We start from the raw sequence: 23,417 nt of genomic DNA, 5'->3' as shown, positions 1-23,417 counted from the left end.
ACTGAAAGAAGAAACAGAGTTGGCTTTCAGAAAAACAAAAAGAAATGAACAGGTTCATACTGAGGCTTACTGATGAAAATAATGACACTTCTCATGAGAAACAGACCTGGATCTATTACTTATTATACTGTATCTTCCACTTCTGTGTTAAATCATCATGTCTAAGGCTTTAGTGCTCCCTAAGACAATAAGCTACTTGTCTTACTATTTATTATCAAATGAATATAAATGTAAGTGAATATTAAACTATACAAACTTAATATTAAACTAGACAGTATGAAAGCTTAAATAAAATGGATCCTGATGATCAAATTAAAATTTTTCTATTCAATTAAAATTTATTTGTATAGGGCTTTAACAATTGACATTGTCTCAAAGCAGCTTTACAGAACATAAACATAAAACAAAAGTTTATTATAAAGATTAATATAATACAAAAATTCAAGATTAATATTAGATATATTTAAATGTAAATATTTTTTTAAAATTTACTAATCAACAAAGTCATAATCAGGAAACTTACCATTTTCCAAACTTGATGGTGTGATGTGCCTCGTTTGAAAAGTCAAATTTGTGCAAATGAAATTTTACTGTGTAAAAAGTGTGGTGTGTGTTGTGTGAAAAGTGTGGTGTGTGTTGTATGAAAAGTGTGGTGTGTGTTGTATGAAAATAATAACGTATGCTGGGTAAATCGTGAATAGTATAAGTGTCTCTAAATAGTCGCTTGCTCGATGAAGTTCGCTCACTGTGTTTAAATTTGAATGTCAACAATTTAAATGTAAATGGTGATGATGTCATTGTGTTCTGGATCATCTATGACATCACAGGACTCATCCTACAGCATCCTTCAGTGTTATACACTACACTACTAACATATATAACCATATGTTGACCTACAAAACCACAACACAACATGACAATCATTTTATTCTATTCAACACGTCCTGACTAGTATTTTAAGATATGAGCGTTTCAGCCCCAAGAGGCCTCGCTCTAATGTTTGTGCTAAAATATATTCACACTGGTATCTTCATGCTTTAATCACAGTCTATATATCTGTGTAAATCTCAGGATTATCTGATTTCTAAGAACAACAATGTGAATCTATCAAATGAAGTGAAGTTATTAGGTTTCTTTCCTCTTCATGCTGCTTTTTTATTCTTTGTCATATTGACATTACTACAGTCATCTATCAGGACAGGAAAGATCAGCTCAGCCACCACTTTCACTCCAACACTTTCACAACAATCACTTGATCTCATTTTACTTTATAATAGATTTTTTAAACTATTCTACTTTGCTTTATTTTGTTGGATTATATATTTCTAAATTCCCCTTTTTGACCCTATTCTGTAGGATTATATCTTTTATAAAACAGACTCTTGTAAATAGCAGCTCCATGCATGTGGTTTCCTGTATGATTGTGTGTCATCAATAGAATTCAAATTTCATTATAGAAATTGTGACCATATACACTTTTCAAAGCTGATGTCTGACACAGTCAACAACAAGGACACTTATCCATTTATTTTCTTTAATAAGGCTGATACTTTTCACCTGACTACACAGTAAAAGAAGAAAAACCTTTTTCCTTTCTTCCACATACATTATTTACTCATTTTTTTTAGCTGTCTGGAATTCTGACGTCCATCCATCCTTGCTGCAGAAATTGTTGAAAATATACAGCAAATATTGTAGAAAAGACAGATTTAAAAATAGCCTACATATCATTTAATATATATTTAATTTAAACAGCAACAATTTCTGTAATATGATCCTCATCCCAAACAAACAGACACACATACAAAAACAGACACACACACATACACACTGTGATAGCGGCACGCACACTGACACAAATTCATGGAGAAAGAACCGCTCTTCGCCCTCTACATCGGCAGCCAAGAAGAGAGAGAGTGTAACAGGTGGCGGTTCAGCACTTTGGCCAACGGTGCTGAGAGCGATCTCTCAAACTTCAGTACCATGGTCAGCGTCGCTGGGAATGAGAGTGAGGCGGGGCGGCAGAAACTCCCGCCAAAAAGCACGGGCCAATCAGGAGCGTCGCAGGAACATTCGCCTTCCAGGAGGAGCGCACAGCAGAAAGCTAGGCTCAGCGGCTAAAGGGAGGTAAGAGGGCGTTCCTAATGGACTGTATCTCTCTGATATCCTTTTGCAGAAACTCCCAGCTGATCCAAACCCCCAGATTACCGGCTGAGACTACGCTACGCTCCTGGAGAGGATTGCTTCAGCTTGCTTCTGCTGCCCATGCTGCCTAGGTTGGGAGCCTGGATCCCTGCACAAGAGCTCCTATAGTCCATGGAAAAAAGGGACAAGTTTGTTTTCAAGTTACCACTGGTTATCTGCTGCACTGAACTGCACCGGCACCTTAAAGATAAATAAATAAATATGTATCTAGTCCTAGATACATAAAGTGTTACTGTGCAACCTGGTACAAACAGTGCAGGACAAGACAAACAAGACAGACCAGACAGTGCAGGACAAAAAATTACAAGACAATACACAAAAGACAATAAACAGAAACAGCGCCAGTGTAAATACTGTGTGTTCAACAATATTGCGTGTGCAGAAATACTGGAATGAACACAGTGTTATAGTAGCAGTTACCTGAGATAATGTAACGTATTGTGCAAAACAGCAATCGACTGAAATGTCAGAAAGAATGTGCAAATAGCAAAAAGTGTGCAAAAAACAGCATGTAAACAGATTGATGGATATATACTGGAAGTGTGTGTATTTAGTGTAGGACTGTGCAGTTCATACAGTTGATGTGTGTGTGTGTTGTGCTCAGTATAGTTCAGTTATTAAGGAGTCTGATGGCTTGTGGTGTAAGTGTCCATGATAGAGGGAAGAGAGACTCCAATGATTTTCTCAGTGAGGGCTAAATGAAGGGCCGTTGCAATGGCATCGTCCCTGGAGCGGTTTGGACGATACGCGAACTGTAGGGGGTCCAGTGAGGGAGGTAATTGGGTCTGTGCCTCATGACGAGCATGACAACAGTCTTCTGTGGGTTAACTGTGCATAGAGTTCTCCTCACGTCGGCCGTGGATAGACAGAGTACCTGCAAAGTCCACATACTGATGGAATTTAGGGAGCACTGACTTGAGATTTGCTAATAGCCCCATATAGCTCACTTAGCGCCTCTTTAGCATTAGTGCCCCTTTAGCATTAGTGCCCCTTTATCATTAGCGCCTCTTTAGCATTAGCGCCTCTTTAGCATTAGCGCCTCTTTAGCATTAGTGCCCCTTTAGCATTAGTGCCACTATAGCATTCGCGCTTCTTTAGCATTAGTGCAACTTTAGCATTAGCGCCTCTTTAGCATCAGTGCCCCTTTAGCATTAGCGCCTCTTTAGCATCAGTGCCCCTTTAGCATTAGCGCATCTTTAGCATTAGTGCCCCTTTAGCATTAGAGCCTCTTTAGCATTAGTGCTTCTTTAGCATTAGCGCCTCTATAGCATTAGCGCTTCTTTAGCATTAGCGCCTTTATACCATTAGCGCTTCTTTAGCATTAGCGCCTCTTTCGCATTAGTGCCCCTTTAGCATTAGCGCCTCTTTAGCATTAGCGCCTCTTAAGCATTAGCGCCACTATAGCATTAGCGCTTCTTTAGCATTAGTGCCCCTTTAGCATTAGCGCCTCTTAAGCATTAGCGCCACTATAGCATTATCGCTTCTTGAGCATTAGTGCCCCTTTAGCATTAGTGCCCCTTTATCATTAGCGCCTCTTTAGCATTAGCGCCTCTTTAGCATTAGTGCCACTATAGCATTCGCGCTTCTTTAGCATTAGTGCAACTTTAGCATTAGCGCCTCTTTAGCATCAGTGCCCCTTTAGCATTAGCGCTTCTTTAGCATTAGCGCCTCTATAGCATTAGCGCTTCTTTAGCATTAGCGCCTTTATACCATTAGCGCTTCTTTAGCATTAGCGCCTCTTTCGCATTAGTGCCCCTTTAGCATTAGCGCCTCTTTAGCATTAGCATTAGTGCACCCGCCCGCTTACCGAGCTTAACGTGGTGCAAACAGTGCAGGACAAGACAAACAAGACATTCCTGACAAAAGACAGTGCAAACAAACAAAAAAAAAAACAAACAAGACATTACACAAAAGGCAATACACTGGTGTGTGGGGTAAAGAGTGTGTGTGAGGGGTGTGTGTGGGGTCATTCACAATGCTGCTGGTTTTGTAAATGTCCATGATAGAGGGAAGAGAGACTCCAATGATTTTCTCAGCTGTCCTCACTATTCGCTGCAGGGTCTGGCGATCCCATCTACCAACATTGGCTAATTTGTAGACTACTCATGTGTGCAGATGTTTTTCAAACACTGTGGTTTTCTCAGTTTCTTAGTTTTACGAATAACACTACGATAATAAAGAGGAGACATGACTAGTTAACATAAAACAGCATTTACTGGATCTTCCATTCTTTCCAAAGAAAGTAACAAGAAACATATTGAAGAAAAACACAGTGTATTTCTCAAATAATCATGTTTAAACAAAATTTAATTAATTATCAAGGAAGAAGAAGAAGGGTTCCTTAAAGCCCACTGGTTATCTGTTGCACTAAATTGCACCGGCACCTTAAAGATAAATAAAACCCCGACACTGTTTGCTTTAATCCCGTCTCTGTGCCTGTTCTTCCGTGCCCCATCCCTCAGAGAGCCCTCCAACACACACACACACATAAAAAAACAAAAAGAGTAAAGTTTATTATTTCTGAGGAGACATTGAACATTTTTATATCAACTATAATAAACCCATCCTAATAGTGCATACAGTTAAATAGTCTGTTTCTACATTCTGCATTCATTACTGTTCCAGTTTCTGCACACAAAATGTCCAGTGTAGCTCAGGGACAAATTCAATCTCACACCTCACTTATAGTTTTTATAAACACTTTTACTAACATTTTATTTTGGATCACAAAACCTCACAGATGTGTTATTACTACACATCCAGACTCCAGCGTATAGAGGCTGAGTGAATGTGGTGTGGACTCTGTGGAGGAGCCTCATGGTGTCAGAGACGCTGTAGAAGGACAGAGTTCCTGCACTGTGATCCACATACACTCCTATTCTGGAGGATGATGGACCTCGGAGCTCAGTCTTAATGTTGTTGTGCCAGAAAACGACAGAGGAAGAAGAACACTGCAGACTCCAGGACTGACTGTTGTATCCAAACAAACACTCATTACCCCCTCCTTTCCTGCTGATCTCTTTATATGACACTGATATGAACACATCACCGCTCCTCTCCACCTCCCAGTAACAGCGTCCACACACACACTCTTTACACAACACCTGAGTATAGAAGTCAAATCTCTCTGGATGATCAGAGTATCGCTGTCTTGTCTCACTCCATGTCACCACTCTGTTCTTCTCAGACAGAATGAGTTGACGATGTGCTGTTTTTGGATCCAGAGTCAGATAACAGAAATCTACAGTAATAAAATGTCCACATGTTAGATGTTAATCACAGGATTTATAATAAGTGTGTGTGAGACACCTGTCTGTGTTTCTATCCTCCTAATGCAGCTCTATAAACATGGATCAGATTTAGATCAACAATACAGATATTTTAACATTGTGTGTGTGTGTGTCTGTGTGTTTGTGTCTGTCTGTGTGTGTGTGTCTGTGTGTGAGTTTGTGTCTGTGTGTGTGTGTCTGTGTGTGAGTTTGTGTGTGTGTGTGTGTGTGTGTAAAACCTACACTGCAGAAACTCTTCTCTGCTCTTTGGTTCTGAAGGCAAAATCATCTGAACTGCTGCAGCTTTGGAGACACAGAGACAAAATGGAGACAGAAAAATGACGTGGAAACAGTTTAATGTGTGAATGTGAAAAATTTGCTTCCTCACTTTTATTTCAGAAGTCAACAACGTCACCATCTCAATTTATTCATCAGCTACGATTTTCTCCAAAAGTGTAAGATTTGTACTTTGTTTATCTGCTAAATTGATCTTGATGTCATTTACAAGACTGATGCTAATACTGTGTGATTTTCTGCAGTCTTGTTCCTGCTTACTTCTTATTTCTGTTAGATGAATTTTATGGCTCTTTTTACTGTGATACAGAAACAATGTTTGTTTGTTCACCTTCTGGTCTGATTTTGTTGAATTCCTCCTCACAGATTTGTTCGACTCGTTTTTTCAGATCTGAGAGAGATTTCCTCACTCCATCAAATGAGAGATGTTGATTGACAGTGAAGCTGAGTGAGTCGTCACATCCAGGAGAAACACAGAGAGACGGGAAACTCTACAGAGAGGAAACACATCATAGAGAAGGAGAAAAGTGGACGAGAGGAACGAATGAATCTCAGACTGAATCAGAACAAAGACACACTTGTGATCTCAGACAGGAACATTTCTTGTTGCTGTAATGAGCTTTTAGGAGGAAACTTTGTGAGGAACAGCGCCCTCTGTAGATCTGACAGTGAGTGTTACCTGGAGGACGTGGATGTCATCGTGTGTGTGTGAAAGCTGCTCCAGCTCAGTGACTCTTCTCTTAAGATCAGCAATCTCCTGCTCCAGTTGATTCAGGAGTCGTTCAGCTCGACTCACTTCAGCTTTCTCCTGAGCTCTGATCAGCTCCGTCACCTCCGAGCGCTTTTTCTCCATGGAGCTGATCATCTCAGTAAAGATCCTCTCACTGTCATCTACTGCTGCCTGTGAACATGTCTGTAAGGACACACACACACACACACACACAGATCCATTTAAAAATCAACTCTTTATCTCACAGTGACTCTATAATGTGTGTTTATGTGAATCTCTCAGTTTCCTCCTCACCTTAATAATGTCCACAGTCTGTTTCAGCTCCTGCACCTTCTTCTGCTTCTCCTGGATCCTCTGCTGGGATTTCATCTGATCCTCCTTTAACTCATTCTGAGACCAAATACAATATGTTTAATTAATAGAAATAAAACTAAAATACAAAGAATTGTAGCTGTAATTAAATAAGAAACTACTACATTGTCCCCAGCACACATCATCACACTCATCACCCTCTCCTTTCTTGCTGATCTCTTTATATCAGACTGCTCTTAACATGGTGCCCTGTGATGATGTGGAGTCCCACCAGGGTGAACTCTCCTGGTTACCACCAGAGGCTCCTCAACCTGGATCAGGACAAATATATCTAGACCAAACTCTGAGCAGAAGCTTCCCAGATCTCCAGCTCAGGGTTCTTTTTACATTTCCACAATCACTTTCACTCACTCGTTTAGTTGAAGGTGTTGTTTGTACTCGAAAATGACCTTAAACATCTTCCACTGGTATTACACCATGTGTTATATGTAGATATATAATATTTTACATTGTAAATTCATATTTTTAAATTAATTTTAAACTTGAATCGTATGTGTATTAATTTATTATTATTTTTTAAAAATTCTTTTTTTATTCTTATATATATTTATTTTTTTCTTTCTTCTGTTTCCATACTTCTGTAAAGTTGCTTTGAGACAACGGGAATTGTTAAAATAAATTGAATTTGTATTCTAATTTGAATTTGTAGTGTGTGCATATATAAATATGAAGTAAACATAAATGTGTCTTAAAGAAGCTTCAACACTTTTAGAAGTAAAACAAAATAGACTTTGAAATCAGAATAAAGTGGCACATGACCGTGTTACAGTAAATATCATCATCATCATCATCATCATCATCATCATCGTCGTCATTGTCATGCCGTTGGCTGTTTAAAGTACACTGACTGGTCTCACCTGTTTTACACGTCTTTATAAAACACACTTTGACTTTTACTAAAAATCCACCTTACACTGAATGACAGTCATATAACCAATCAGATCACCTCAATAGAAATTAGATTAAAAATAGAATTTGTAGAAATTGACTTAAAAAAGAATATTAATATCCAGTTCTCACCTGTTTTTTAGTTCTTTCTGCTTTAGCTGAAACTGTATCATGACCTTTGTGTTCTTCCATCATACACAAGTAACAGATGAAGCTTTGGTCAGTACGACAGTAGATCTCCATCAGTTTGTCATGTTCAGAGCAGATCTTCACTTGGAGCTCTGCACAGGCTTCAACTAACTTGTGCTTCTTAAAGGCAGGAGACTGATAGTGAGGTTTAAGATGATCTTCACAATAGGAGGCCTGACAAACCAGACAGGACTTAACAGCTTTGTGTTTTCTCCCGGTGCAGAAATCACACTCCACATTTCCAGGTCCAGCGTAACAGTGAGCAGGAGAAGCAGCTTGGAGTTCAGTCTTCTTCAGTTTCTCCACCACTTCAGCCAGCATGTTGTTCCTGCGTAGAACAGGCCTTGGAGTGAAAGTCTCTCTACACTGAGGACAGCTGTAGACACCCTTCACATCCTCCTGATCCCAGTGAGTATTAATACACACCTTACAGAAACTGTGACCACAGGGAGTAGTCACTGGATCATTCAGGAGATCCAGACACACTGGACAGCTGAACTGATCCACAGAAAAATTATCTACTGAAATACTGGCCTCTGCCATTTTCCTGCGTAGAGCGAGAGAGAGAGAGAGAGAGAGAGAGAGAGAGAGAGAGTTCTATAAGTTTTGTTTTTTCTGAAATGAACTTCCTGGTTCAGTGTGTTATAGTGTAACAGAAAGAGGAGGTGTGGCTTTACAGAGAAAAGGAGATCAGACTTTAACCCCCCCCCCCCCCCCCCCCCCCCCCCTAAAAAACACATACACAGGCTGTACTATGATCTGCCATAATATTAAAACCAGTGCAGAATCTCCAGCTTGGCAATTTCTAAAGTGGAATTAAGGCTGTTTTTGTATTTACATTTAAGCATTTAGCAGATGCCCTTATTCAGAGCGACTTACATGTTTATCTAATTTTATTTATTTTTTTTATTATACAACTGAGCAATTAAGGGTTAAGGGCATTGCTCAGAGGCCCAGCAGTGGCAACCTGGTGGACATGGCAATCGAACTCACAACCTTCCGCTTGGTGTTGGGATGGTTGTTGTTGCAGCACGGACTGTATTAAGTGTGACACCAGTCGTCTCACGTTGTTTATATCTGAGAGTACAGACTGGGTTTGTTGTGTTCAATAAAACTAAGTGTACACAACTATATTGGTGTTAACCGTCCATTCTGTTTATAATAGAGGATAGAATGAAACACTTAGTAGTCCAGCACCTTAACCACTAGGCTTATGTATTATGGGTGATATGATTTTAAAAGACAAGTTGCTGTATAATATAACACCCAGGTCTTATATTATACAGTTACTATACTATTAATGAGACTTACACACCGAGTATCCCGTTCGGAGCCCCGTTTATTATCTGCTTACGGTGTTACACACAGTCACAACTTAACTGTATTGGTAGCATTACACTGCCCTCTAGTGGCCATTATGTACAATATACACATCTCAATACAGCACAGATGATAGAATATTACAGTGAAGTCAGTGGAGAATAAATAAATAAATAAATAAATAAATAAATAAATAAATAAATAAATACAGGAATAAATTTGTTCCTTTATGGCCACATGAACACACAGCTGTTAGAAATGATCTGTGTTGTCCATATGTATAGTGACTGTAACCTGTTATAATGCATTAATAAGGCACTACATAGTACATGATTACATTTAATTATGAAAAGTAATCACAATGTTTGCTTTGTGTTATTAATATATTATTTTAACATTTCATAATGCATTAAAAGACAGATTAATACTACTATTGCTACTACTACTAATAATAGTGACATATGTCTGCATTGTAACATTTGGATAAATGTGTCCAATCCAATCCGAATGCAAAATTTTGTGTGTATATATGTATACATATATATATATATATATACATATATACGTATACGTATATATGTATACATATATATACGTATACGTATATATGTATACATATATACACACAAAATTTTGCATTCTTTTGGCAGTTTATTTGGCAGTATTTTATATATATATATATAAAATACATGTAGTGCTTTATATATACAAATAATATAAAGCACTACATGTGTATATGTATTCAGGATATACATTTTTAAATATATAAATTTATCCATAAATTTATGGTTGAAATGAGGAGTGAGAGAAAGAGAGTCTTTAGCCAGTTGAGTCTGAGCTGGGCCGAGAGTCTCTTAAGGTCCTCAATATTGAGTCGGACATTTATAGAGCAACTTCTGTGTCCTAGCTGGGAGACGGAGACAATTTGGAAAGCTCTTAGTTGGAAATCCGAGTGTCCAGTGGAAAATGGTGCAGCCAATACATTCAGTTCAGTTCAGTTCAGTTCACTTTATTTATAAAGCACATTTAAAACAGCCACAGGACTGACCAAAGTGCTGTACAATAACAGGTGTTAATAAATAATAATAAAAAAAAAAAAAAAAAAAAATACGTAGAAAAATAAGAAAAAAAATGATATTAAGACAGGAGAAATAATAAAAAGCGAAATAGAATTGAACAATGAAAAAATACACACTGAAGCACTAAAACAAGCAATAATAGAACAATTAGAAACAGTAAGAAGAGAATCAAAAGGAAAACTATAGAAATGCAGAGGAAAAGAGATACGTTTTTAAAAGGGACTTAAAGAGGGACGGAGAGGGTGCTAATCTTAATTCTATTGGCAAATCATTCCAAAGCTGTGGCCCAATTACTGAGAAAGCTCGATCCCCTCTACGCTTGAGTCTAGAAACGGGAACAGAGAGGAGGTTCTGGTTGCCTGATCTTAGCCTTCTGGAAGGGGAGTACGGATGTAATAACTCAGATAGATAAATAGGAGCTTGATTATGCAGGGCCTTAAAAACAAATAAAAGTATTTTAAAACGAATTCTGTAATCAATAGGCAACCAGTGAAGAGTCCTCAGAAGAGGGGTAATGTGTTCGCTTTTGCGCTTTTTTAGGAGAAATCTGGCAGCAGCATTTTGAACCAATTGTAAATGGTTAATTTGTTTTTTGGCAACACCGCAGTATAGAGAGTTACAGTAGTCTAAACGAGATGTGATTAGAGCATGTACTGCCATCTCTATGGTTTTATCAGTTAAAAAGTGCCTGATTTTTGATAAAATGCGTAGCTGATAAAAACTCGATCCAATGACAGCGGAAACTTGTTTATCAAATTTTAAGGACTAAGAGAACACCCAGATTCCGGACCTGCGGAGACCTAAAGACGGAAAGACATCCTAGGTCAGTTTTGGTGACCTTTACACTTTCTGTGGGGCCGAACACTATCACCTCAGTTTTATCTTCATTTAAAAACAGAAAGTTTTGGGCTAGCCAAGCTTTAACTTCATCTAAGCACAGTAAAAGGGATGTAATGGATGAGGGGTCATTTTTCTTAAAAGGTAAATAGATTTGGGTATCGTCCGCGTAAAAGTGAAACGACACTCCGTATTTCCTCAGAATGGAGCCCAGTGGTAACATGTACAGGGAAAACAGGGAAGGTGCCAGAATTGAACCTTGAGAAAGACCACGCGACAGCAGGGCAGAGGAGGAGGAAAAGTTACCCAGTTTAACTATATACTTTCTGTTTGATAGGTATGACTGAAACCATTTTAAAACTGTGCCTGATAGTCCCACCCATGACTCTAATCTAGCGATAAGTATAGAGTGGTCAACCGTATCAAATGCTGCAGATAAATCCAGTAAAACTAGAACCACAGAATCTCCAGTGTCAGTAGCTAAAAAAATATCGTTTAGCACTCTCAGAAGAGCAGACTCAGTGCTATGAGCAGTTTTAAACCCAGATTGAAAATTGTCGGACAAACTGTTATTGGTGAGAAATGACTGAAGTTGGTCGGACACAATTTTTTCTAAAATTTTAGATGTAAAAGGTAAGGCAGATATAGGGCGGAAATTTTTTAAGATAGATGGATCGAGTGAAGGCTTCTTGAGGAGAGGCGTGACAATAGCCACTTTTAACTCATCTGGGACACAGCCGGTTAAAAGACATTTGTTAAAAAATGATGCTAAACCTGGCCCAACTGTATCAATAATCATTTTTAAAAATCTTGGATGAATGATGTCGAGGGGACTAGAAGATGGTTTCAGTTTATCGATGGTGTCCTTAAGTAATTGAAGAGAGATGGGTTTAAAGGCAGCCCATGTGGCAGGTGCCAGTGAAGGAGTTATTTGTTCAACGGATAGTGAGTTAACTGTAGATCTCAAGTTTGCAATTTTTTCATTAAAAAACCTCAAGAAGCTTTCACAGAGTGTCAGAGGCTACAGATAAAGTACATACAGTTGGGTTAACAACAGAATTTATTACTGAAAACAGCACCTTTGGTCTGGAGTGATTACGTAAAATTAAATCCGAAAAATAAGATGCCTTGGCAGATTTGGCAGCTTGCTGATAGGCTGACAGACTGTCATTAAAAAGCTGTAAGGAGATATGTAAATTGTCCTTTTTCCACTTCCGCTCAGCCTTTCTACAGGCTTGTCTTAGCAACCGAGTCTCAGCAGTGTGCCACAGTTCTGATTTAGGTTTTGGCTTAAAATGCTTTTTTTTACATTCCTCAGTCCAAATTAGAGTTCACATGGAAACAGACAGAGATCGGATTATCTGAGGTTGGGACCCAACTGTGATTGATGTGTCTCATCTGCTTAAAGAGCTGCATTGAAGCTTTGCCTCTGCATCACAGTCTGCTTCCAAGTGAACTCAGTACAGTTTGATTGCAATGATAAAAGTGATTCGATTCAAGTTAAACAATCCTGTCGAGTTGAGTGAAGACAAAAACATTCTCTAATGATCTTTGAAGATGTTTTTTTGATACACAACAGCCTTAATGTATCATATCATCATGTATAGTTATACTCATAAACACCCAGAACAATGTCATTGTTCCATTTAACAATTATCCTTTAAAACTGGAGGATAGTTTACTTAGTATCTGAAAATATAGATATTTAGATATTAAATATATTTCTGAATCTGATGTATTAGAAAAATGTATTAGAATTTTTTTTTTTTAATTGTCATGTGCACAAACTTAATACAATTAATTCCTTATGCTAAGTTAGTAAACTCTGACCCGGACAAGAAACAAGTGCAAAAAAGATATAAACAGTGTGCAGCTGTAAAGTGGCATAATAGGAGATATTCACATATTCAGCACTATAATTTATGAACATATGGAAGATAACACACATACAGTACGATGACATTCAGAGACACAGTCTGATATCAGTACACTGGTCTAGTGATACACTTTTGGTGTCACTGTATAGAAAACATTTATAATAAAGTGTAATCATATAAAGTTAGTGCTGGGTGACAGCTGGAAAGTTAATCATCCATATTATGTGTCATATCACTCGGAATCAATAATCAATCATTCATCAATTTTATTAACCTTTTTAAACAATGACCAGTAGAAAAAGTTTCAATTTAACTACAGCATTTTAAATTCACACACTTTATTAAGGCAAAAAAGAAATAATTTTAGTCTGACAGTTTAAAACTTGAAGGGCACTCTGAGGGATGGAACACGGAAGAACAAGCACAGAGACGGAATTAGAACAAACTGTGTGGTGGTTTTATTTTTCTTTAAGGTGCCTCTGCAATTTAGTGCAGCAGAAAACCAGCGATAAAGTGAAAACAAACATGTCGCTTCTTTCCAGGGGTTATAGGAGCTCTTGTGCATGGATCCAGGCACCCAGCCTAGGCAGAATGAGGGTGGACGGCAGCAGCAAGGTGAAGCAATCCTCTCCAGGAGCGTGGTGTAGGCTCAGCCGGCAATCTGGGGTTTTAGGTCAGATGGAGGTTTCTGTACCCCCTCCACCTCACTCTCGTTCCCAGCGGCGCTGACCATGGTACTGAAGTTTGAAAGATCGCGCTCAGCGCCGCTGGCCAACGTGTTTTTCCTCTATGAATTTGCGGCAGTACAGTGGTCCTGGACACTGGTATGATCAGAACATATGTTAGATGTTAGAGATAAATAGTATCTTCATTTTAATGAGTGAGAAATTACTTTTTCATTTTGTTTCTATACTTCTGTAAAGCTGCTTTGAGACAATGTGAATTGTTATAAGATATAAAAATAAATTTGAATTTGAACGTGACGATCACACAAACACTCACACTGTGTTCAGACGAAGCTGCAGATTAAATCGCTCTCTTACATACGCGTTCGTACGTTTGTGGAAATGATCGAGAAGCTAACAGGACATTCAGGCAAACAGGAGAAATAAAAAAGATCTGTTTGTATAACACAAGTTTCCTTTGCAGAGAACTCGATGCTGCTTCATGGCTCACACTATGAGAAGGAAGTGTGGAAGTTGTGTCTGAAAGTCTGTGTAAAATCGGTGTCAACTTTTTAATGATTCTGATGTTTTGATTCTTATTCCTGTTTTTCATGTTCATGTTGTTTCTTAATGATTTCTCATTTGAAATGATCAGTGATGGAGGTTCTTTTGAAGAAAAGGAATGGAATGGAGAAACACTTCCAGGCTGATAGACAGGTTGGTGCTGGAGCTGGAGGAAAGAAGGAGAAGATGATGACGGAGAAAGAGAGATCGGAGCTCCATCGGAGAGAGAACGAGGCAAGAGAAGCTCAGACCAGGGAAGAGATGGAGGCTCTGCTGAAGGAAAGGGACGAAATGAGAAGAAGATTTCAGGCTGATAAAGACAGCTTGATGCTCCAGTTAGAGGAAGAGAGAAGGAACACGGAGAAGGAGATAGAGCGGTTTGACAAAAGACAGAAGATAACTGAAGGCTGCTGGAGGAAACACTGTGAGGTAGTAGAGCAAATAATTCTTGAAGAAGTAACAGAGCTGGAGAAAATGACAAAAGAGCTGAATGACCTGAAAGAAATTGTGGAAGAACTTAAGCAGAAAGCCAGAACTATGGATCCTGAGATGATGAGGGTTGGCTGGTTGCTGAAGCTCTGCAAGAGGAAGACGGTACTTGGAGAAAGAGATGGAGTTCTCAGCTGAGAGACAGTAAAAAGCCAGAGCAGCTCAGTCGACAGAAGTGATCGACGTTCTGGTGAAGAAAAGGGTTAAAATAAAGACACAGTTGGTGCTCGAACAGGTAATCGATATCTTGGACGCAGTCGCTCACTGTTCTTCATACGGAAAGCGAAAGAGACAGGAGCTGATAAAGAGCAAGGAGAGAGAGGTTCACTCTACAGAAGTGACTAATGATTCAGTGAAGGAAAGAAAGGAAATGAAGAAAGAGCTTTATGAAGAAAAAGAGAGGAATGCAAAAAAAGAAGAAATGGAGGAGAAAAATCAAGAGAGATTCGAGCTGGAGATTCGAGCCATGGAAGAGTTTCTGGAGGAAAAAATTAATGAACTGAGAACGTTTGAAGCTGAAAAGGAGAGGATGGAGAGGATTCCTTAGATGGTGGAAAAACCGTGGTTCCAGAAGCTCAGGATGAAGCTGAAGAAGTAGAAGAAGAAGAAAAACACCAAAGAGAGGCAGCAGATGAAGAAAAATCAAGAGAGGGAGAGCGAGGATAAAGAAGCTCAGATGAGACAAGAGACTCTGATGGAGAGAAGAGGAGATTTAACACTGGGGACAGTAGATATCTGAGAACACACACACACACACTCTCTTACATTGTACAGAATTGTGTGTGTGTACAAATGTGTAAAATAGGTGATTAAACTAGCAGATCTTTTCCCTGTTTATTTCATGTGTATATATGAATAATAAATAATAAAATTTGAATAATAAAACCTTTGAACAGAGTTTTAAGTTGATGAAATCCTGAGGATGTCTTGGGGTGGGGTGGGGGGATTAATGTATAGTCTTATTACCATTTATTACCTGGGAGTGTGTGTTTGTGTCACATAAGACTTTTAAACATCTAGAACATTATTACTGAACAACCTTTAAGCTACACCCGTGTAAACAAACGACATCATTACAAATGACGTCTACATGTACAACTTTTAACGTACACCTGAACAAACAAATAATTAACATTTATTGTTATGACCTTATGCTCATTTATGTTAAAAAAAGATAATTAATTGAGTTGAACCAATGTAAAATTTTAACTTATTTTACATCATCAGCTATTGGTCTGCATACTGCACTGCTGCTTGAATGGGTTAAACGCAGAGCACAAATTCCTAGTATGGGTCACCATGTCACTTCACTAAAATAAATTACACATGCAAATCACACAAAATAAAGCATTTCACTTTATTTTTTGAAACAGGCTGCAATACAATGGTGAAGCCTAAAACCACACATCATGAATGTACAACAAATGTGTCAAATTAACAAATGAAAGTTCACTTCCAACAGGACACTTCCTTGATGCTGCCCCCTTTGCAACACTTTCTTGCTCTGAGCTAGAAGGAGAAAAAAACAGTTTTATATTTAGTATGAATAGACAAGACATTGCAGCGTCTTAATAGCATAGACCTTTTCAGTAAAAGATTGTATATACTAAAATGACGCATCACCTTTTTTGGCAAAATACTCATATACTGGTAATTTATCAATACTGTTATTTAAAGATATTAATAGATTACGTTTTTGCCTAATGTGCTATGCTGAGACCAGCGGATGTCGCTAGCGTGTCACGCCCTTCTGCTCCGCATTTACGCATGCGTAGAAGTTTCTCATTATTATAAGAAAATATGTTACGAGAAACAAACTCATTATTACGAGAAACCTTTTCGTTATTATGAGAAAATAGTACTGGTGGTATGATCCAACCGTGAGCGCTAATTATATAAATGGAAAATCAGAATAATGTCATTTTTAATTTCATTTTGTTAAAAAATCAAGATTCAGACGCAACAAACCAAACTTGCAGAATCGAAAATTAACCTGATTGGCAATTATCTGTTTGTGAATTATTCTAAAAAATGAAAAAACTAAGTTTCAAGCCAACTTTTCATTTGGTTCATTTTGATGGTGGGAATTGAACAAAGAACTGCAAAGCGTTACACGGAGCAGGGCGGGAACAGCTTCGTCTGAATTCGCCCTTATCTTAATGCAAACGTGCCAACGCGCTGCATGGTCATATGAAATAAATAAATTAACCACTAGAACATTAATTCGATGGAGGCACACTGCTTTTAGGCGGACAATCGCGTGCACACTCGTTCCTCCTTTCATACAATAACTTACTTGTACAAACTGGACTTTCATAAGTATTCAAGTAACACGTTGCTAATTGTTGAAGCTAAATTCGTAGCAATTCAGAAATTCAATTTTTAAAAAAGTTTCTTTCTTGACAACAAACGCATTAACACAAATAAACGCATGTACGTTAAAACGACAAATCTTACCTCTTTTCAGCGTCTTCGTCTCTTTGCGTTTCAGAAAATATCTTCATCTAACACTACAAACAAGTGTTTATTAATGTCAAAACCTCAAAATCGAATATTTTGCTTAGTTTATAGAAAGTTAAGCTTACCTCTTTCCACCGTCTTCACATGTGCGTCACAAAATGGCTCCAGATTTGCATATCACGTGGTTCACAGTCAAACTTAAAATATTATGTTATAATTGCTTAGTTTTGATGCAATTTTAATACTAGTTGACGTGACTTATGTTTTTTCATTATATTTATGCATACACTTAGGTTCACCTTGTAACTTATATATTTATGTTACAGACACTATATATGCTAAGTAGAGGTTGGAAAGTTAAAATTACTGTTATTTGTGTTTAGTTTATTTATTTTTAAAAGTAATGGTTGTTCAGCCAACGAATCGTTTTTTAGAGTGCAGGTTAAGTTAAGCCCGTTTCTGAAAGAGAGGTAACTTATACTCAGAGTCAGTTACCATAGTAACTTACTCTGTGAACCTAGCCTGGGGCCTCATTTATAAAGCGTGAGTAACAAAACGGGGCTGGAAACGTACGTACGCCAGTTCCCACGCAAAGGTTGTGATCTATAAAAAACAAACTTGACGGGAGAACGTGCGCACCTTTAAGCAAACTTTGAACTGTGCGTACGCACATTCTAGAGACAAAGGGAATTGGCGACACAGACGGTGAGGTCGTGAACTGAAGTTAGTTTGTAGAAAATAAATGTGAGAAGAACGATTATAAGAATTAATGACATTTAAATTTCACTCCATTTCATACGTTATATCCACATTATCATGAAAATTAAATCCAACAGTGTTATTTGTGCCGATTGTTTTAGGCTATATACATCTAGTAAAGTCCAAACGTAATTCAAAATGTATTAAAAATAAAATAATAATAATCAGCGCTACTCCGTCCAGGGTGTATCCTGCCTTGATGCCCAATGACGCCTGAGGATAGGCACAGGCTCCCCGTGACCTGAGTAGTTCGGATAAGCGGTAGAAGATGAATGAATGAATGAATGAATGAATGAATGAATGAATAGTCAGCGCTGCCTTACAGTCACATTGTCCACAACGGGAGTGCAGGAGGAGATGGCGCGACTACATGTGATACAGAATAGCATGAAACACCCTTTTATTAGAGAACTGCAGAGCACAGTGTAAAAACGAAATATTTTCCTTAATGTACATATATCATAAAATGTCAACTTCTGCATATACAGTCATGAAGCACAATTGCTTCTCATCATCGGTCCTAACTATTACGGTGTTCATTACAAAACCGTCATGAAGAAGTATGTGTTCACTATAACATTTTCGTCTTAAATTTTCGCCCACAAATTAATTCTGTGATTTTGTCAAGGTGTTAACGATCAGTCTAATTGCTAGAAACATATAAATCCTCCGGTGACCCGGGTATGTAATGCTTCATGATGGCACTGCTGGCACTGTTGGAGGATTACGCCAATGGCAGAATAAGGAGAGAACGAGTTTTCAGGGACCATGATGATTTCCTGGCCCATTATGATGACTGGCTAATAAGCCGATTTAGATTCCCTAGAGCTGTGCTCTTAGATCTATGTGTTGAATTGGGTCCAGTATTAGAGAGGGCAACACGCCGGAACCATGCCATCCCAGTCCAAATACAAGTCCTCACCACTCTGGGGTTATAAAAAAACTATAAGTAAGCCTCAACTTTGTGTCTAAGACCTTTTTGTATATGTAATAATTCTATTTGAATCTATCATCTCACCCTATGGTTTGAATGGTATACTTAATATGGGTAGTCGATACATCAGGTTCCCCTACACTGTGCGAGAACAGGCCGAAATTAAAATGCAATTTGCAGCAATGTCTGGTTTCCCAAATGTAATCGGCGCAATTGACTGCGCTCATGTTGCTATAAGGCACCATCTGAAAATGAATTTGCTTATATTACTAGAAAGCATGTGCATTCTATTAATGTGCAAATCATATGTGACTCCAACATGACCCTCACAAACATTGTGGCACGCTGGCCTGGTTCAACACATGATTCCTTTATTTTGACACATAGCAGTGTAGGGAACAGACAAAATAGTGGCGCAGTACATGATGGCTGGCTTCTTGGTGAGTTTAACAATATTAAAAAGTAGAAACTAACAATTTTGTTTTTAATATAATTATAACAATGTTGCTTTTATAATTATAACCTGCAGGCGACAGTGGCTACCCCCTGAGACGCTGGCTCCTCAACCCATTTTTAAACCTGCAGAGCGCAGAGGAAACTCATTATAACGAGGTCCACTCTCGTGCCCGCGCAGTGATTTGCATTGACTATGCATTTATGGTTAAAAATGGGCATGTACAGGGCGGGATTTGAGGCTGGTTCACGTACGCACATCTGCGGGTGATCTGTGATTTATAAAGGGAACATTGCTTACAGGAGTGCGTACGCACGGTTTTATAAATCAGAATTTTTTTTGGCATACGCCATTTTTGGCTTTTGGGCGAACTTTTACTAGGGATCCTATGCACAGTTTTATAAATGTGACCCCAGGCCTTTCAAGAGAAAGAGGAGATAACACCTGACCCAGCTACAGCACAGTGTCAAGCCACGCCACTCACACGTGTGTGAAAGTACACATCAAACACAGCACCCAGTGTAAAAGCCACCCTCAATAGGTACAGCAATTATTTCCTCCCCCTCAAAGACGACCCGCCCAACACAAGTATATCAAAAGTAAACTTAAACAAAACAACAAAAGAATTAAATGCAAAAACAAAATCAACATTACAAAACCAAAACAAAACAGAAATTCCTCTCAATTTAAATTAAATATACTCAATATAAATCAAACAAAATAAAACTAATCAATAATGAAACCAAATAGCCCAGATTCAAAGAGGGCGAAAGACCTACTTGTTGACGGTATGAGATGAACCCGATGTTAAACGCTCGGTTACACTGGTGGCAGCGGTTTTGTTTTGTGGGAGTGTTCGCGTGGTACAGTGTGGCGACGCATGTTTTATTAGTTAGCTTAGCTTTCAAAGTTTTAGTGAGTTAGGGTGCGCGAGTTCATACCACAGAGAACATCATGTGGTGTAAGGAAGAGTTCGGTGTTTATCCGAGACGTGAACAAAGCAGCAGACACGTTAGGATCGAGTTACCGTCGCCGTTTTCCGGTGATGAAAAGCAGAGTTTTTTGTGCTGGGCGCGTCAGTTCGAGGTCGCGGTCAGAGCGCTCACGGAGGATGATGGCGCTGCATCCTACAATTATGAACTGGCGAGGATTCTACCGACACGTTTGTCCAGTGCGGCGTTTCTGCTGTGGGACAGCCTCCCTGGTGCTGTTCAGTCGGATTACACAGCTGTTAAAGATAAACTCAAAGAGGCATTCGGGCAAAGACAGTTTATGGATCGCTTCAGAGCCAGCCTTTCAGCTCGGCCCAGAGCTCCGCGGGAAAGTTTGGAAGTGTATGCGGCTGAGATTAGCAGGCTCGTCGATGACGCCTTTCCGGAATATGGAGAGAGAGCTCAGAGGGAGGAAAAATTTCGTCGTTTCTTGGCTGGCCTGGATCCGGTGCTCAGAACTAAATGTCATGAGCAAGGAGCTACGGATTTGGAGGAGGCCGTCATAATTGCGGGTCGGTGTGAAAATGCCCGAGATGTGATAAAGACCGATTATATGGCTGTGAATGCCGCTCATAGCGATGGTGACGAAGGGGCAGTGGCTGCTATTCAGTCTGGGAGAGACAATGTTGGACTGTACAGAGCAGTGGAAAGATTGGCAGACGAAATGAGGGACATGAGGGTAGAATTGAGACGTTTAGGGGATGAAAACCAGAAACTCAATGCCAAAGTAAATTCTAAAACGGTGGAGGACTGGCACTGGGGCCGCTCTCAATCTAATGGAATATGTCAGTGCTGCTGTGGGGGCCGTGGATGCCAGTCACGGAGAGGTCGTTCACCTGAGAGACAGTGGGTCAAACACAGCGACAAGTATAGGTCAGGCACGGATTATGGCGATGTTAATGACTCGTACTCTGCACGGTACCCTCCTAGACGCAGTCCAAGTCCTAGTCCACGCAGACGGAACAGCTATGAGGATGACTCACGTAAGCGTGGAGTACGTTTTATCTCTCCTAGTGCAGGGGAACGACATAGTGGGCCGGGAAACGGACTGTAGCTGATGTTACGGCCCGAACACCAGCTATGTTGATTGAGGGCTCTCAAATTTACAATACTACTGGCAGTAACTCTATTTTCAAAGACTCTGATGAAGCCACTAACACTGAACTAGGCCTGATGGTGTCATATGTGAGGGGAGTAATTGAAGGCATGGAGGTTCAAATTTTAGTAGACTCTGGTTCCAGTGTGTCTCTCATTAGTGCTGATTTTCGCATGTCCATCCCAGCACTGCGCAATCGTCCACTGAAGAGGGATTATGTAGCTGCTCGTGCCGTGAATGGACAGATGCTGGATACATTGGGCACTATAACATTGACATTTCAACTGGGCACGGAGTCATGGCAACACATATTTCATGTGGTGAGAGAAACCACTCAGACGGTGCTGTTGGGGTGGGACTTTCTGTTGAAGAATCATGCTTTACTGGACCTCAACCGGGCCAGGTTACAATTGTGGGGCAGTTCTGTTCCTCTCCTTACCAGCAAAGACTTTGTTCCCTTATGCTGCAATGTGTCCCTGGCAACCGCAATTTCCTTACCTCCCCTCAGTGAGTCAGTGGTACCTGTTAGAGTTTCTTCACCTTATGTGGCTCAAATGTTTAAGGACTTCGATGGCTATTTGGAGCCTAATGTGGCAGATTCGTCCAATTTGGTGGTGGCTCATACAGTAACCTCGGTTAAAAATGGACTAACGAAAGCTCGGATTCTAAATCCTACAGGACAGGACATTTCATTAAAACAAGGTGTGCACCTGGGCGAGTTTTACTCTGTGGATGGCGCTGATATTCAGTTGCTTCTGGCTCCGGTCGATGTAGCTGCAACAACAACAATGGGAGTGACACCCCCGGTATCACTGGATGAGTCACCAATGTCGGAGTTGGAAAAAATGGCACTTTCTGAATTGCTGCTAAAATACAATGACATCTTTAGCTCCTCCGGGGAAAATTCAGGGAATTGCAAACTGATCAAACATCACATTAGAACAGGCGAGCAGGCTCCTATCAAACAGCGCCCATATCGTGTGTCCCCTGAGAAGCGTATGGAAATAGAGAGACAAGTGGCGGGTCTGCTGGCAGATGGTGTAATTGAGGAGAGCTGCAGCCCCTGGGCATCACCAGTGGTGTTAGTTAAAAAGAAATGTGGCGCCTGGCGTTTCTGTGTTGACTACAGACGCTTAAATAGTGTGACTGTGAAAGACTCTCACCCTCTACCTCGTGTAGATGATACACTGGATGCGTTAGCAGGCGCGGTGTGGTTCAGTACTTTGGATTTTTCTAATGGGTACTGGCAGGTGGAGGTTGCTGAGGAGGACAGAGAAAAAACAGCATTTACGACCGGACAGGGACTCTATCAGTGGCGGTCCATGCCAATGGGCCTCTCAAACTCTCCTGCTACATTCCAACGTTTGATGGAATTAGTCCTCAGGGGGCTCCCATGGCACGTCTGCATGGTATATTTGGATGATATTCTGATTTACAACAAAACGTTTAACGAACACTTGTCGAGCTTACAGGAAGTGTTTTCAAGAATTCAGTCTGCCGGCCTGAAATTAAATCCGAAAAAGTGCCACCTCGCGAGGGATCATGTGGTTTTTCTGGGTCATGTTATTTCTCAGAAAGGACTCCAGCCTGATCCCAGGAACACGGAGAAGGTTCGGGACTGGCCAGTTCCCCAATCCCCATCTGAAGTCAGAGCGTTTGTGGGACTTTGTTCATATTACAGACGCTTTGTCAGAGACTTTTCGAAATATGCCGCTCCACTGAACCAGCTTGTTGGTAAGAATGTGCCCTTTGTGTGGTCTACTGAATGTGACAAATCTTTTCATTTCCTGAAAAATGTGTTGTCATCGGAGCCTATAGTGATTCTGCCTGACTTCAACGTGCCGTTTAAAATTCACACAGATGCATCCAATCTGGCTGTCGGTGCTGTGCTCGCCCAGGATAGAGACGGCTTGGAGCATGTTGTCGCCTATGCCAGCCGGGCAT

The 23,417-nt window shown here is 39.8% G+C and overlaps 2 protein-coding genes across 3 annotated transcripts; one reads left to right on the top strand and one right to left on the bottom strand.

Annotated features, from left to right (window-relative positions):
- Positions 1-4,693: 4,693 nt before the first annotated feature.
- On the bottom strand, positions 4,694-8,597 carry LOC132858595 (E3 ubiquitin/ISG15 ligase TRIM25-like). 2 transcript variants are annotated; one of them, XM_060888988.1, is made up of 7 exons: positions 7,891-8,597; positions 6,793-6,888; positions 6,448-6,681; positions 6,077-6,259; positions 5,980-5,989; positions 5,718-5,777; positions 4,694-5,446 (listed from the first exon to the last, which is right to left on the bottom strand). In XM_060888988.1, exons 1-7 carry the CDS (start codon positions 8,488-8,490, stop codon positions 4,920-4,922), a joined length of 1,710 nt encoding a protein of 569 aa, XP_060744971.1. In that variant the 5' UTR covers positions 8,491-8,597; the 3' UTR covers positions 4,694-4,919. The 2 variants fall into 2 exon arrangements, with proteins under 2 accessions (XP_060744971.1, XP_060744969.1); XM_060888986.1 differs by lacking the exon at positions 5,980-5,989 and having other exon boundaries at positions 6,100-6,259; positions 7,891-8,595.
- Positions 8,598-13,615: 5,018 nt separating this feature from the next.
- On the top strand, positions 13,616-15,494 carry LOC132858597 (trichohyalin-like). The gene is made up of 2 exons (XM_060888991.1): positions 13,616-13,675; positions 14,381-15,494. The coding sequence occupies exons 1-2, from the start codon at positions 13,624-13,626 to the stop codon at positions 14,914-14,916; spliced, it is 588 nt and encodes a 195-aa protein (XP_060744974.1). The 5' UTR covers positions 13,616-13,623; the 3' UTR covers positions 14,917-15,494.
- Positions 15,495-23,417: the final 7,923 nt, after the last annotated feature.

Source organism: Tachysurus vachellii, chromosome 15 (genome assembly GCF_030014155.1).
Source record: "Tachysurus vachellii isolate PV-2020 chromosome 15, HZAU_Pvac_v1, whole genome shotgun sequence".
NCBI lineage: Eukaryota > Metazoa > Chordata > Actinopteri > Siluriformes > Bagridae > Tachysurus > Tachysurus vachellii.
The sequence above is the reverse complement of the archived record's forward strand: the minus strand, read 5'-3'. Positions and strand labels throughout refer to the sequence as shown.